Source organism: Nicotiana tomentosiformis, chromosome 2 (genome assembly GCF_000390325.3).
Source record: "Nicotiana tomentosiformis chromosome 2, ASM39032v3, whole genome shotgun sequence".
Taxonomy (NCBI): Eukaryota; Viridiplantae; Streptophyta; class Magnoliopsida; order Solanales; family Solanaceae; genus Nicotiana; species Nicotiana tomentosiformis.
This window is the reverse complement of record NC_090813.1, coordinates 125725310-125742851: the sequence shown is the minus strand read 5'-3', so window position 1 is coordinate 125742851 and position 17542 is coordinate 125725310. Positions and strand designations below refer to the sequence as shown.

Below are 17542 nucleotides of genomic sequence, written 5' to 3'. Positions count from 1 at the left end.
AATGACACAACGGACCTATACCAACTTCCGAAACCATAATCCATATTCGATATCAACAAAGTCAATTCTCAGTCAAACATATCAACTTTTTAAACCTTCAATCTTCCAACTTTTGCCAAAAAGCATCAAATCAACCTACAGACTTTCAAATCCAAATCCGGACATACGCCTAAGTCCAAAATAATCATCCGGACCTAACGGAACCGTCAAAACTCCGATCTGAGGTCGTTTACCCAAAAGTCAAGTCATGGTCAACTATTCCAACTTAAAGCTACTCACTGTCTCTAACCGCTAAACGAAATGCTAGAGCTTAAAATGACCGGTCAGGTCGTTATATCCTCCACCTTAAGATGCAGATATGCTACGCTCTGCATACAGGTTCCGCTGGATTCACCAGTCATTAAGTCTGTCACAATTAGATCATATACTCAACCAATTATTTATGAAGGTGAAGGCATCATGTGCATAGGATGTGGGAGAATTGGTCATACCAACAAAAGATGTCACTACCAAACAATTATACTCTCCAATCAACCAACTGAACACCCATTGAACCAACCAAAAAAGGATGAAGATGAGTGGCAAACGGTGAGATTCCACAAGAACATGAAAGGACATCAATGGTCCACCAACCCCACATGCCAAGAACCAAACACAGTAGCTAAAGGGATCCGATAAAAATATTTGATGCTGCTACATGAAAATTCCTAAACACTCAAACATTTCAATATCAGGGGAAACCCACGCATTCTACAGAAAATGGGTTGAAGAAACAACCGGGAAAGTTAACGACTAACATTTTGCATTCCCCCTCTAATTTTCGGCTTAGACCACTAACACATCCTCAAAATAAAAAGATTCTAGACCATACCCAACCTACAGTTTCAACTACCCAACCCAGGAAAGAGACCCCCACTACACAAACCCCATCTCTAGAAATAGATCCCACAAGGGGCAACTGGCCCAAAGATGGGCCCCCAAATACCATACATGCCAACACATGCACACCACACCTTTACTCCTCCCCCCCCCCATCCGAACTCCTTCCTCTCCTCCTACTGTCTCTATCAAATCTATCTCTATGTCTAGCCTCAAATCTTTACCAAATCGGCCAGTTGCAACAGGTAATCATCACATTGCATTAGACGAATTGACACCTTCCATCTCATCAAGAAGCTTGAGATCAGAAAAAATCCCCAAAACTAATGAAATCAAGGAAAATTTCCATGTTATTACCACTTTGGGTAATAGCTTTTCCACCGTAACAACCCTCAAATATGATACAAACAATGACCCAACAACCAATAACAAACCAAGAAAAAATGGAGGATGAACCCATACCCCCATTGACATTTATCTCGGCACCTCTCCCACCAAACCAATCGTCGGAATCGTGGCTAGAGCTGGCTATGCAGGGACAAAGCCAAATCTTCAATCTAAAGATAGGCCCAGTTCCAGTATCAATTTATATACAGGACCCACTCTTCCTAACCATGTCCATAACGATGGGTCTGAACTACGGCCTAGCAAACTTTGGCCACCAACTATGGCTAACCACACTCCTACAAGCCCAGTACTCGATCGGGTCAAGGAATCTGTCAACGGAGGAGTCCAACCTGATAATGATCTAGGTGTGCTAGACCACACCATTCTTCCCCAAGATCAGTGCAGAGAAACCACCGGAAACCCCATCCTTCCTTCTATGGCCCCCCACATCGATCCCAGAAATAGGGCCGGTGATATCCTCATCAATAGCTCCAATTCCAATGACCCCATCTGAGGGTATAACATCAGTGTTACACCAAACCCTAGACTTCCTCAAGGAGTCAAACCTAGAATTGGAGGAAACTCTAGCAAACCTAGGGGTGCCAAAAACAACAATGATATTGTTGGAAAAGAGCCAAGTGATAGAGTTTAAAGAGCGTCTCAGCGAAATGCTTATTGCACTCTGTCCAAGAAAATTGTCAAGTTGCAGCTTCGAACTTGAGGTGCCCTCATTGCCAAGATTAGAGCACTCCATAGCACTACTATGACCATCACTAGGGATGGAGAGCCAGAGAGCACTGGCCAAAAGGAAGGAGAAGGGTGTCAAGAGGAAGACACCACACAAATATAAGCTTTTAATGAATTTCATCATATGGAATTCCAAGGGTGCCAATAGTGCCAAGTTTAGGAGACATTGCTCCTCCATGGTCAAACTCCACAATCTCGCAGTTCTACTCCTTCTTGAGACTCATATGGCTGACTACAAACACCTTGCCAATGAGCTACATTTTAGTGATCAGTTCCAATCCCCTACTAATGGCCAATCTGGTAATATAGTGGCCATGTGGAAGGATGAACTTATCAAGCTTGAAGAGATCTCCACATCCCCTCAGGGTATCCATGTCATGGTCAAGGTACATTCCCCTCCCAACTTTTTCTTTTTTAGTACAATATATGCTAGCAATACCCTTAGTGATGGGATTAAACTCTGGGATCACTTGGTAGATATAGCATTTGTTTTTAAGGGCGGCTGGCTAGTAGGGGGTGACTTCAATGAAGTCCTAAAAGCCAAGGATAAATTTGGTGGTAATAGCATTAGTGCTATTAGAGCAAACCACTTTTGGAACTGTATCAATAAGTGTAATTTGGTTTACCTAAGATTCAAAGGCAGTAAATACACTTGGAGTAATAAAAGATAATCTAACAGACATAGTCTCATCCTGGAAAGCCAAGATAAGTGCTTAGCTACTAGTGACTGGATTGAGTTGTACCCAAATGCAGTGTCACCCATCTCCCCAGGACCTACTCGGACCAATTTCCTTTGTCTCTCTCTCTCTCTATACAATGCCCACACTAGCCATAATAGGCACTTTAGGTTTGAGACAATGTGATGTGGCCACCCTAACCTACCCCTGATCATTCAACAAAGCTTCTCCAACAATACTTTGTCCCAAGCTACCTCAAACATCCAACACAATGCCTTGAAATGAAATAAAGAGGTCTTTGGGAACATATCTCATAGGAAGAAGCATCTCATGGCTAGGCTAGCTGGCATTCAGAAATCCCCTCAATTCACATTTAGCAGATTTCTCCAAAACATAGACACACACCTTCAAAAGGAATGCTCCAACATCCTCAAATGTGAAGAGGACTTCTGGAAACTAAAAGTCAGAATTAATTGGCTTTGTGATAGAGATGCTAATACCATGTAACGACCCGGCCAGTTATTTTGAGTATTACAGCCCTGTTCTCCCATTTACTGCTCCATTTATACTTTATAGTTGTACTATTACCTATCGAATTAGTTAGTTCGGGTCCGGATAGATTTCAAAATGAATTGAGACACTTAGTCTCGTAATGAAAAGCTTAAGTTGAAAAAGTCGACCGGATGTCGACTTATGTGTAAACGACCTCAGATTTAAATTTTTATGATTCCATTAGCTCCGTATGGTAATTTTAGATTTAGGGGCGTGTCCGGAAAATTATTTGGAGGTCCGTAGTGAATTAAGTTTGAAATGGCAAAAGTTGAATTTTTGGAAAGTTTGACCGGGGGGATGACTTTTTGATATCGGGGTCGGAATTCGACTCTGGAAATGGGAATAGATTCGTTATATCATTTATGACTTGTATGCAAAATTTGAAGTCATTCCGGATTGATTTGATGTGTTTCGGCACATGATATAGAATTTGAAAGTTTAAAGTTCATAGATTTTGAAATTGGGTATGATTCGTCGTTTTGATGTTGTTTGATGTGATTTTAGGCCTCGAGTAGGTCCGTGGTATACTTTAGGACTTATTGGTGTATTTGGTTGAGGTCCCAGGGTCCTCGAGCGAGTTTCGGATGATTAACGGATCAAAAAATTGAGTTGTGAGGTTGCTGAAGTTGTAGCCCTTCTGGTGTGATTGCACTTGCGAGGGTCTTGGCCGTATGTGCGATGACGCAGGTGTGGCAGCTCGAGCGTAGGTGCGGAGTTGGAGGGTGTCAGCAAAGGTCGCAGGTGCAATGGGATTTCTGCACCTGCAATTGCGCAGATGCGGGCAGGGATTTGCAGAAGTGGAAAATGGTGAGGAAGTCGGGCAGCACAGGTGCGACATTTTTTTGCAGGTGCGAACCCAGGCTCCGCAGGTGCGAAAAGCATGGGCAGAACCCTTTAAGTTTGAGGGTTCGATATTTTCACCCATTTTCGTATTTTGGAGCTCGGTTTGGGCGATTTTGCAGAGGAATTTTTTCACACAACTTGGGGAAAGTGTTTTTGACTCCCTTGTGATTATATTTCATGAATTAATCTTCATTTTTGGTGTAAGATTATCAAATCTTCAAGAGAAATCGAAGGAAATTCCTATAATTTTATAAAACAAATTTTTGAGTTTTGAACATCGATTTGGAGTCGGAATTGAGTGAAATTAGTATGGTTGAACTTGTAATTGGATGGGTTATCGAATTTTGTGAGTTTCGTCAGATTCTGAGATGTGGGCCCCACAGGTAATTTTTGGAGTGTAATTTCGGATTTTTCTGGGAAAATATTAGTATTTTGATATGGAATTAATTTCTAAAAATTGTGTGGACTGAATCAAATCAATTGTGACTAGATTCGAGCCATTCAGAAGCTGTTACGTGCAGAATGGAATTTCGGGAGCATTATTTAGCTTGCTCGACATTGGATTCGTCTTGTTTGAGGTAAGTAACTCTTCTAATCTTGGAGCTGAGGGTATGAACCCTGAGTATACGTGTTATGTGTTTGGTGTTGAGGTGACGGGCATGTGGGAGTGCACCGTGTGACCTGTGACTCCGTCATTTCTGTGGTACTATGTAGTTACCTGAACTTGTCTGAAATCATAAAATCTATACGTACTAAAGTTATCAAAATGTGATTCATGCTATAAACTATGTTTAGGCTACATGTTATCCTGTTGGGACCCACCGAGGTCATTTCTGTCTGCTTTCATTGCATTACATATTCATTCATATGCATATCATATCTCAGTCTCTGTTGTTATTTATTGATACATCATATCATCATTTTCGGGGTAGTTTCATGACATTGTGAGCCCGTGAGAGAGAGACTGGAGAGATTGATGACTGAGTGAGGCCGAGGGCCTGATTGATTCTGATATTGATACTATGTCACTTGAGTTATCAGTGCGGTTTATAGCGCTTGGGCTGAAGGAGCCCCTCCGGAGTCTGCATATACACCCAGTGAGCGTGGTTGTTATTATTGAGGGATGGATCTTCCCTGGACATGGATCTTGTCCGAAGCATTATATACCTGGAGATGGATCTTCTCCACTAGCTGAATTAGCCCTACTTGATATTGAGTGACTGATGATCAGTTGATGTGTATATTCCGGGATGGATCTTCCCTGGGCCGGATTGGACATATACAGTACCGAGTGATTGAGCATTATGAGTGGAATGTGTGAGAAGGTGAGATTGAGTACTCTGAGAATGTGAATACATGAGTTCATCTCTGAGATACGTTGCATTGACATGCACACATGACATACAGGCATAGAGATGTATTTTTCTCATATTGTACTGTATCACGTCATTCATGACATCTCACACATGTTGACATATGGGCATAGTGATGCATTGGTTTTACACTGGCTATCTGGAAAAAAAATGAAACATCTTATTTATTGAAAGAATTTTTGGAAAAAATTACTGTTTTCAAACTTACTCCTATTTTTGGCAACTTCGGTAAACGATTTGGGTTTTCACTAATACACTAGAAAGGCATAATTATTTGCAGAAATCATGATTTAGCTGATCATTTATTCTTTGAGTTACTTCTTTTATTACTTGCTTTTATGTTGTTATGAAATGTTGTTAGTTATTGGAGCTGGACCCTGACCTTGGTACAAGCTCGTCACTTCTTTCAACCTAAGGTTAGGTTTGTTACTTATTGAGTACATGAGGTCGGTTGTACCCATACTACACTTCTGCACCTTGCGTGCAGATGTTGGCTGTTGATGTTGCTGTGTTCATTGGGAGCTGGATCTGAAGATGTACCTACGTTCCGGTTGTAGTTGCCTCTTGTTCATAGTAGCCTTAGATTCATAAAACTCTGTTTATGTAATTTTTAAACAGATGATGTATTTACTTCATACTAGCTTTGTAAACTCTATTCTTAGAAGTTCATGACTTGTACTATCAGTTCTTGGGGAATGTATCAGATTCAGATAATTTTTTTATTTGATTGCTTTATTGATTGTTATTGGAATTGGTTAGTGGTTAACTGGCTTACCTAGCGGGTTAGGTTAGGTGCCATCACGACTAGTTTGATTTTGGGTTGTGACATACCAGTTCTTCCATGCCTCCACTATAAACAGAAGGAGGAGGAATAAAATCCTTTCACTAAAAGATGAGGTGGGAAATTGGACCCATTACCAAGAGGGCATTAAGGACATCGTCCAAGCTTACTTCAAAGGTATTTCCACCACATACCACACCCATACTACCCTTCATGGCACCCAAACAATACTTGGCTTCAACACCCTCTCTGATGAAGCATCCCTTAGTCTCAGAGAGCAACTGAGACCAAGTGAGATCACAAATACCCTCTATTCTTTCAAGGCAGCTAAAGCACCTGGACCTGATGGGCTACACCCTATCTTCTATCAGAAATACTAGAACTTTGTTTCTCGCCATGTCATCACCTTCTGCACCAAAGTCTTCTCCACAAATAAAATTCCCCCTAAGGTGAACCCAAACTATCTTTGTCTCATACCTAAATGTGCTAATGCGATCATGCTTAGGATTTTCAGGCCTATAGGGATCTGTAACACCATGTACAAATTAGTCACCAAAATCATTGTAAATAGGCCCAAACCTTACCTAATCACTATCATTGGCCCCAGCCAGGCAAGCTTCCTCTCAAACAGGAGAGCTTCAGATAATTCCATCATTGTCCAAGAATACATCTCCCACTTTAACAATATGAAAGGGAAAGGCAATAATATGATTCTCAAAATTGACCTTGAAAAGGCCTTTGACACGTTAGAATGGTCTTTCATTAGGAACACTATTTTCTTTTATAACCTACCAAAAAGCCTTATTAATCTCATTATGTCATGAATCACTTCAGCCTCAATCTCAATTCTGCTAAATGGTAACAAGATTGAACCATTCCTACCTTCTAGAGGTATTAGGCAGTGGGACCCTATGTCCCCTACATATTCATAATGTGTATGGATAGGCTCGCCGGGTAGATTGATCATGAAGTGGACCTTTTAAATTGGACCCCAATATCCACCTATAGACATGGCCATAGGATCTCTCACCTATTCTTTGGTGATGATCTCACACTATTTGCCGACGCCAACACAAAGAACTGTGACTCCATCATCAAAACTTTAAACTCTTTCAACTTGGTCTCTAGTCAGAAAGTTAACATGATTAAGTCCAAGGTAATTTATTCCAAGAACACATCTATGGAGAACATTGACTTGTATACCAGCATCCTTGGCATCAAATCCTCTACAAACTTTGGAAAATACCTTAGATTCCCCATTTTCCATAAGAGACCCACCAATGGTGACTTCCAGTTCATCATAGATAACATACACTCAAAACGGATAGGCTGGAAAACCAGATTCATGAACATGGCAGGGCGTATAACACTAGCAAAAGCTAACATTGCTAGCATCCCCAACCATGTGATGCAATAAATTAAGCTACCCATATCCACTTGCAAAAAGATTAATAAAATCCAAAGAGACTTCATATAGGATACCACAGTTTTAGAAAAAGAAGATGTATGCGCTAAGCTGGGATGTTATAACTAAACTCAAGCCCCATAGTGGATTGGGCATCCAAAAAACTAAGCTAAAGAACAAGGCTTGCCACTCAGGTCTAGCTTGGAGGCTCTTCCACAAGCCTGACTCCTTATGGGCCAGAACACTAATTGGCAAGCATTGTACCCAGAGTAAGAATTGGAGGAAACCTATTTCCAGAACCTTGCAATGCATCTTAGAAGGATGGAAAATCTGCAACAAAGCTTCTAGGTGGGTTGTCAACAATGGTAATAGGGTAAACTTCCTAACTAACTCATGGATTCCTAATATCGGTCCAATTGACTCCATCATCAGTGGCCCCCAAGACTATTAGGGAAGATAACATCAAGGTATCCTCTATATTCAATAACAGGAATTGGAACTTAAGCTTACTCCCGTTTCCCATCCCTGAGCAACCGGCTCTCACCATCACCAATTCTATTCTCCGCCTAAGACTTGTTAAATAAGATAAGCTCATCTGGGGTCTCACTAGCAATGGACGTTTCTCATCCAAATCAGCTTACTCCATAATAAACCCTCAATAGAGTACACCTTCAGAACCTAGCACATCCTTCAATTGGATTTGAAAATTGGAAACACCCAATAAAATAAAGTTTTTTACTTGGCTTCTAGCTCACCACCAACCAGTATCTACACAACATTGGCTTCCAGGTAAATCTTATTGTCAAGTTTGCAATAACACTAAGGAAACTATATACCATATATTCTTCCACTGTCCCAATGCCAAATATTTCTAGGACAACATATGTAATAATGAAAATGATCAGTCCATGCATAAACACTTCAGCCCTGATTCATACAATACGACATGGAACAAACTGAAGGACAAGTATTTTAATGACTTCCTGGATTGTCATTTTCTTCTACCATTTTACTTCTAGAACATTTAGCTTACAAGGAACAACAACATATTCAACCAGAGGAAGGAACAAGTCCAAACCAAAACTGTCATTGCTCAGGCTATAGAATATCATCTACTAGACATGAACAAACCTCACAAGGAATGGACCACCATCAGATTTAATGGGAGCCCCCCGACAGAAACCACTTCAAACTTAACACTGATGGCTCCTCCCTGGGTAATCCAGGAACAAGAGGCATGGGGGGTATTTAGGAATAACTCGGGTGGCTAGATTTTGGGCTATATGAAGGGTTTTCCAACCATAACAAATCTGGCAGAGTTGTTGGAACTGATAGAAGGACTAAAACTAGCAAGGAAGCACAATCTGACTCCCCTTGTGATCAACACTGACTCACAAGAGATCATTGGAATGTTAAAATATGGTCATATACCTTACGAAAACTTTGTTTGTGAATGCAGGGCATTGATAATATAGCTGGGGAACCCAGACATCAGCCATAGCTTCAGAGAGCAGAACCGGGTGGCAGATCTACTAGCTAAGGAAGGAGCAAAGAAAAGGTATTTTGACACAACCAGGATTTTGGCAGTTCCTCCGATGTTTGCCAATAATGCACTATGGGCAGACATCCTAGGAACTACTTTCACTAGAAAAGCTTTGGTCTGTAATATTGCTACTACTATTTCAAACAATGTTGTCCAACTGGGACTATTATTTTATTAATTAAGTAATGTTACAAATAGAATTGTATTTAAGGTGAATGTCTATATTTTAGAGAGATTTTACGATTTGTTACTTGGTGGAAAAGTCACTTTTTCCTATAAATAGAGAGGTTCTATCCCATTATAAATCATCCCAAATCAATAAGAATGCTCTCTCTCTACTTTTCTATTCAATACTCTTCTTCTTCTTTTATTGTTTCATAACACGTTATCAACGCGAGACTTTAACCAATTGAGTAGAGGCATCTGCTTTGGTCACCATGCTTTGGGATACGTACATGGTGCTCAACTTGTCTATAATATTGAGCATAATGATTGTCAATTGTTCCATGAACTTCCTTCAGAAATAACTTCTGCATTTAATATGAGTATTTTACCTTATTTTTCTCTTTTAAATCCTTAAAATTCTATAATTTGATTTTAAATACAAGCAAAGACAATAAATTTTGATTAGATCTCTAATGAAGTTTGTAAGAAATTATAACCACCCGAAGTGGTAAAATTTTTACGTCTTTCCATGATCAAATTCATGTATGATTGTGAGCACAATAAGTGGAAACTCGTCCCAATGAATTTGCTTCATTCTCGTTCCTTTAAGAGAATATGGTAGCAATATGTGATAAATATGAAAGAAGACAAAATTATTACTATGACGATATTAATGGATGTAGACGTGGCAATAGACGAAATTATAATCGTCATCATTGTGGTAATGAGAACAATAAGGATCCTCAAAATAATCCTTCACTATATGAAATTAATGTTTGTCATCTATTTGACAAGAGATTTTGTAAAGCACATATAGATAATTATGGTGTATTCATGGTGAATATGACAATATGTGATTAATGAATACATATTCATTCTTGAAAAAATAAAAACGTTATACCACTCACTTCTAGAAGGAGGTTTGAGGGAAAATAAGAAAATGATGTCATTATTATGGCATGAATGATTATTGGTCATGTACCTATTGTACGCCAAAATATTTTGGCAATGTGATTATTAAAGGACAACAATAATGCAAGAAATAGATCTTGCATATAATTTTGACCATGACCATAATGGTATAACTTTCTCTTTGAGAGAGATACTCACCATATGGATATTAATGAATATATGGTAGTAAAAAATTAATTGAGAGCTCTATAAGAGCCAAATATTACTATTTTGGAGGAATACAATTCATTATCAATACGGTATTGTGTCGTAGTAAGTCTCAAAGAAACTTATTGAGTTTCTAAAGTATTCGCGAAAGCGGCTGATTTTATTGAGACTAAAAATAAAGGAAAGATATAAATATCTTCTATTACTATAACTTGTAGCGGGGTAATATGTATGTGAAAAGCTACCCGCTTTATTCACCAGTTTATACTATATAAATAAAAGAATGCCACAATAAAGTAGAAATTTATTTATATAAAAACTCATATCATAATAAACTTGGAGTTTATTGATAATTGCACACGTCATGGTGTAAACTTAAAGTTTATCAATATTGATAATTTATCCAGTTGGCGTAATTGATTTAACCATGTTAATTTAAAATATGATGTGCAAAGATAAAAGAGAATTCACATGGGTAAATATTAAAGAACTAAAAAATTCTTTACGAATTCTCTTATATTGTTTGTTTTTATCAATTAATAGACCAACTAATATTGGGATTGAATCCCATGAATGCTGGAAATATCAAAGGTGAATATGGGCCCATTCACCTGCCATGTATACCACATAAGATGCATCTATGAGATGGTTACATGTGCGATTATTATTAACCCGCAACATGGTGTTTGCCAGATAACTTTCTCAATAATTTAATTTAAAGCATATTCAGACTTTTTATTCAAGATATTTCATCTTGATAAGTTGGTTTACATCACAGTTAGTTTAGCAAAATAATTTATTGAGTGCCTCCACTTAATAGCTAAATTATTGCTTATGAGAATAAAGTTATCTATATCAGTTTGATATAGGTTATATACGAAAGTATATTACATTCTCCCCTCACAAATGGTTCAGGGTCAGGAACCAAATAATTACATCTTATTATTATTAATGTGCGGTGTATATTTTGATTAACACCATAACACACAAAGGTGGATTTTTAAAGTTGAGGAAGTAAGTTAGTTTTTCTAACATGAGGGGGAGTTAGGATAAACAGTTGAGAAAACGTTACGTGAAATGAATTACCATTTGTACCTCTAGATCCTCGAAGATAATATGAACTTGAAGTTCATAAAAAGATAATTCATCTGCACTATATTGCAAAGAACGCCATGCGCATTTGCTGGCCCAAAGAAAGTAACTATATTCTCACTGCAAATGCTCATATTAGAATAAGTCCTAGAAGGACAAAGTGTATGGTACGTTTAAAGCATATAGACAAATCGGTTTCAAATAAAATTCTTGATAAAGAAGATGAACAATTGATCAAAATCATCATAATAAGGAGGCAAGTGATCTAGAAGATCACATGACATATCACTTCATAAAATTTCAGAAAAAGGTTGAGGTACCTGAAAATATGAATGAAGAGATCTCTATGTTATGTCTTTATGGAAAACAAAGGAGGTTGGAACCGATATAAAATATTCGTTGACTACATTTATGATAATTCTCTCTCTCTCTCTCTATATATATATATATATATATATATATATATATATATATATGTGTGTGTGTGTGTGTGTGTGTGTGTGTGTGTGTGAGGATCTGAAGTGTGGAGAAACAATTCAAGTGGAATTGGTTTTATATAAAATACATGTAGTTTTGGACCTATAGTTCAAATACTTGAAAGTATAAAGTCAACAGAGTGTGCAATCACTTTTATCTATCTTATATATCTAGCATGACATGAAAACTTGATATGCATCTAAACTCTATTTATGTGGCTTATATTACTTAACTTATATGACAATCCCTGAAGAATTTAAATTGCTTAAAGCATATTGAATTCTTGGTCATGAAATACTATATCCTACATTTGTATCTTGCTATAATTATAAGCATGATAAGGTGATAGCGAGAATTTTTACCTTTATGGAGATATTGAAAAGGCCATTCCATGGCATTTTATGAAGACATTACATATCTATCAAGAATGATGATTTCAAGGTGCAATATATTCATTCAAGTTAATATGGCTGATTTGTTTATCAAATCTCTACCAACAATATTTTGAAGATGGTGCACAAGATTAGAATACGTAGGCTCAAAGATGTGAATTGGTTATCTCATCAGGGAGTTAATACGTGTTGTACTCTTTTTTTCTTACAAGGTTTTATCCCAATGGATTTTCCTTGCAAGGGTTTTAACGAGGCAACCAAAAGGCGTATTTCTAAACATGTGTATTCTTTTTCCTTCTCTAAAAATTTTTTCCCACTGGTTTTATTTTAGTTAAGGTTTTAATAAGGCACATTATCTGTTGAATAGACATTATAAATAGAATTATATTTAAGGTGAATGTCTATATTTTAGAGAGATTTTAGGATTTGTTACTTGGTGGCAAAATTACTTTTTTCCTATAAATAGAGGGGTATTGTCCCATTTTAAATCATCACAAATCAATAAGAATTCTCTTTTTCTCTACTTTTCTATTCAATACTCTTCTTCTTTTATTGTTTCATAACAAGTATCTGTTTATCAAAGAAAAAAATAATAGAAAGTAGGGAGAGACGTGATACTGAATCATTAAATTAAAATGTCAAATAGATTATTAGTGCAGCTTTCACATATTCCAAAATAAAGTTTGCCCCGTCCTGTCCTAACACAGTAATTGTTTAAAAAAATAGCCTTGCCCCCAGCCCTGCCCTGCCCCGCCCCATTTAAATCTTCCCCTGCCCTGCCCCATTTAAAGTTTGCGAGTTATAATATTTGTCACTCCATGGCATCACTAAAGATGTTAAGCACTAGATTGTTCGGTCTTTACAATTGTTTTTGTTTTATGCTTTTTTTTAATAAAAAAAATTAAAAGTAACATACAAGAGATCAGCATTGTTTTATTCTATTTATTTAAATTGTAGAGGACTATATTCACCCCTTTCCTACCCTAGAGACCCAAAAGAGTCAGCAATATTTGAGAAAAGGCCCAAAATAGTCAAGTATCTTTGGACTTTAACTCAAATTAGTTATATTTCTTTCACATGGAGCACTAATAGTCCACATTCTTTAATAAAGTGTTACACTTTTAGTCTCCATGCTTGATAAAAAAAATATTTTCCTAAAAAATGAGTAATTATCATTTATTTTTCTTTATTTGGTTGGTGAGTGACAAACTTTTTTTGGAAATCTTTTTCTAGTGTTTGTTTAGAGAGTAAAAAATATTTTTTAGAAAATTTTTATGCTACTTTTCTTAACCCCCCCCCCCCCATCCCAAATCCCCATGTTTCCCTTGCTCCCCTTCCCTCTCAACAACGTTGAAATTTGTGTTATACAACTAAAAAGAAAATACTCTTTTTTTGGTTGAAAAAGAAAGTACTCTTTCTACAACATGAAAAAAAGTACTCATTTTGTTAAAATAAAAGAAAATACTTTTTCTATATCATGAAAAGAAAATATTTTTTGCTACATCATTTTGTTGGAATGAAAGTGTCACGACCCAAAATCCCACCATAGGCGTCGTGATGGCACCTAGTCTCTAAGACTAGGTAAGCCGATTTCAATTATATTTTTGAAGCTATTTGTTTTTTTTAAACTAACTGCGGAAATAATTACAATATACAACCTCCCAAGACTGGTAGTATTGAGTCACGAACTCTAACTGAATACATGGAATGATCACGAAGACCGAATATACAATACTGTTTGATTACAAGTTAACAGTACAATGAAATAAAAAGACTCCAAGGGACTGTGACGACTAAGCAACTCTACCTTGAATCCTTACGATCCTGCTTTAACTCTGCTCAAGTCCGATATCTCCAATACCTGGCTCTGCACAAAAATATGCAGAAGTGTAGTATGAGTACACCACGGTCGGTACCCAGTACGTATCAATACTAACCTCAGTGGAGTAGAGACGAGGTACAGTCAAAACACTCACTAGTCTAATAACCTGTACAATATAATATACAAAATAATAGAAAACAAATAACAATAAGGGCAACATAAAACAACCAATGATGTGCACAGTAAGACAATAAAATCACAATTAATATCGCTCAACAATTGATAAATACATTTACACCCAGTTAAATCAAGTTCTTCAATTAAATATCATTCACACATAATTCTTACGAATAAAACTTTTTTTCAAATATAATTTTCTCAAATAAACATCTTTCGAATATAAAATTCTTTCAATAAATATGTCACGACCCGAAATTTTCCACCGACGGGACCGTGATGGTGCCTAATATTTCACTTGCTAGGCAAGCCAACGTTAGGAAATCGTTAAACCAATTCCTTATTTCCATTCAGTAAATAACAATAACTAACTAAGATAAAATATAATAAGTGCGGAATATCGTAAAACTGTATTAATTACTACCACCCGGATCTGGAGTCACAATTCACGAGCATTCTAGAATTTACTACAAGTAATAGTCTCAAAGAAATACAACTGTCTGAATAAAAGAAAACAGTAGGACATAAAAGATAGACGGGGACTTCAAGGTCTGTGAACGCCAACAGATCTACCTTGAGTCTCCGGACAGCGGACCAGTAGCAAATCTCGATCAACCTGAGCCGGTATCAAAATATTCACAGAAAGTGCAGAGTGCAGCATCAGTACAACCGACCCCATGTACTGGTAAGTGTCGAGCCTAACCTCGATGAAGTAGTGACGAGGCTAAGGCAAGGCACCTACAAATCAACCTGTACAATTTAACAGTGTATATGCAAATAACAGAAATGAAGAACTAAACAGAAAATGTTAGGAGGGAAAACATACTGAGGGGAATACAAGATAAAGAACTATAATAGAATGATCACCGGAGCAGTCAATATACCAAGAATCAACAGGAATAGTGAATACAGTAAGGAAAAATGCACGGCATCACCCTTCGTGCATTAATACTCACAATATGGCAGGGCATCACCCTTCGTGCATTAACACTCACAATATGGCACGGCATCATCCTTAGTGCATTTACACTCACAATATGGCACGGCATCACCCTTCGTGCATTAACACTCTCCCTTACCATAATGCAATGCATAAATAACAATAGGGAGATAGAATAACAAGTACAAACCTTACTTCAATATTTGGTTTCATAATACCAATCTCAACTTTGAAATAAAAACTCAATTATCACTAGAAAATCCGTAAACATGATAAGAACGATAAATTGAACAATACTAGCATAACACGTAGCAATTTGACATAGGAAAAGACAATATAAGAAAAACAGAGAAACATGAAAAAACAAACAGGTAAATTTGGCGGCGCATAAGTACTCGTCACCTCACATATACGCCGCTCACATAGATTTCACTTAGCAAGTAATCTAAAGTTCCTAATTTCCTCAAGTCAGGGTTAGACACAACACTTACCTCGCTCTGAAGGCCACTTAATTCTCAATCACAGCTTTTCCTTTGGAATTCACCTCCAAACCACTCGTATCTATTCAAAAATGACTCGATAATATCAAATATTGCTAAAGGAATCAATTATATTGCATAAATTAAATTTTTCAATTTTCCTCCAAAAAGTCAAAACATCGACCCCGGGCCCGCTTGGTCAAAATCCGAGGTTTGGAACAAAATCCTTTTATCCATTCACCCCCGAGCCCAAATATGTAATTAGTTTTGGAATCCGACCTCAAATTGAGGTCTAAATCCCCAGATTCCCAAAATCTCTAGTTTCTACCCTAACCCCTAATTCTACCATGAAAACTCTAGATTTTAGGTTGAAAATTTAAAAAATGTAATGGGTAATTGAAAGAAAATGATTTAGAATCACTTACCAACAATTTGGGGAAGAAATGACTCTTGAAAAATCGCCTCTCACCGTTTGGTTTTTGAGAAAAATAAGTTTTTGGCTAAATCCCGTTTTTGGGTTCTATTAAGTGATGGGCGACAGTGTTCATCGCGTTCGCAAGAGCACTGTCGCGTTCGCGAAGTGTATGGGCTGCCAAGCCTCCGCGTTCGCGAGACAGTGATCGCGTTCGCGTAGGCTACCCTTCCCTGGTCTTCGCGTTCGCGAGTCATTGTTCGCGTTCGCAATGAAGAAAACGTTGTCTGCCCCTCCCCAGTGCCTAACGCTACACGTTCGCTAAGGGTAACGCCCCCATCGCTTCGCGTTCGCGACCAAGCATTCGCGTTCGCCAAGAAGAAATCCTCAGCTGCCCAGTTTACTCTTCGCGTTAGCGAGAGTACCTTCGCGAACGCGAAGAAGGACATGCCAGAACACAGACTCTGCAGAAAAACCAGATTTTCAAAGTCCAAAACATCTTGTGGCCTATCCAAAACTCACCCGAGCCCTCGGGGCTCCAAACCAAACATGCAAACAAGTCAAAAGATATCATACGAACTTGCTCGCGTGATCAATTGGCCAAAATAACACCTAGAACTCCGAATTTAGCACCAAATCGAATGAAATTCTCAAGAACACTTTAAAATTTCTATTTTCTCAACTGGACGTCCGAATCACGTCAAACCAACTCCGTTTCTCACCAAATTTCACAGACAAGTCTTAAATATCATAATAAACCTGTACCGGGTTCCAAAACCAGAATACGGACCCGGCACTAACAATGCCAAACATCAATCAATTCTTAAAAATAATTAATTTTCAAACATTTAATTTTCATAAAAAATTTATAACTCAAGCTAGGGACCTCCGAATTCGATTCCGGGCATACGCCCAGGTCCCATAATTCGATACGGACCCACCGAGACCATCAAAATACGGATCCGGGACCGTTTACCAAAAATATTGACCGAAGTTAACTAAAATCAACTTTTAAGGCAAAAATTCTTATTTTCATTAGTTTTCAACATAAAAGCTTTTCGGAAACCTGTCCGGACAGCACACGCAAATCGAAGAGGATAAAAATGAGATATTTAAGGCTTAAGAGTGTAGATTCAAGTTCTAAAATATAAGATGACCTTTTGGGTCATCACAAAATATCTTCAAATATAATTTCCTCAAATAAATATCTTTCAGATACAATTCTTTCATATAATTCCTTTTGAATAAAAATCCTTCCAAATAAATATTTTGAATATAAT

At 37.5% G+C, this 17542-nt stretch overlaps 1 protein-coding gene across 1 annotated transcript; it reads left to right on the top strand.

Annotated features, from left to right (window-relative positions):
* The first annotated feature begins 2045 nt into the window (after nt 1-2045).
* Nucleotides 2046-2684, top strand: LOC138905564 (uncharacterized). The gene has a single exon (XM_070194085.1). It carries the CDS (start codon nt 2046-2048, stop codon nt 2682-2684), a length of 639 nt encoding a protein of 212 aa, XP_070050186.1.
* The last annotated feature ends 14858 nt before the right edge of the window (nt 2685-17542 follow it).

Coding starts and splice junctions, on each gene's coding strand:
- LOC138905564 (XM_070194085.1), top strand. CDS start 2,046: ATGGAGAGCCAGAGAGCACTGGCCAAAAGGAAGGAGAAGGGTGTCAAG.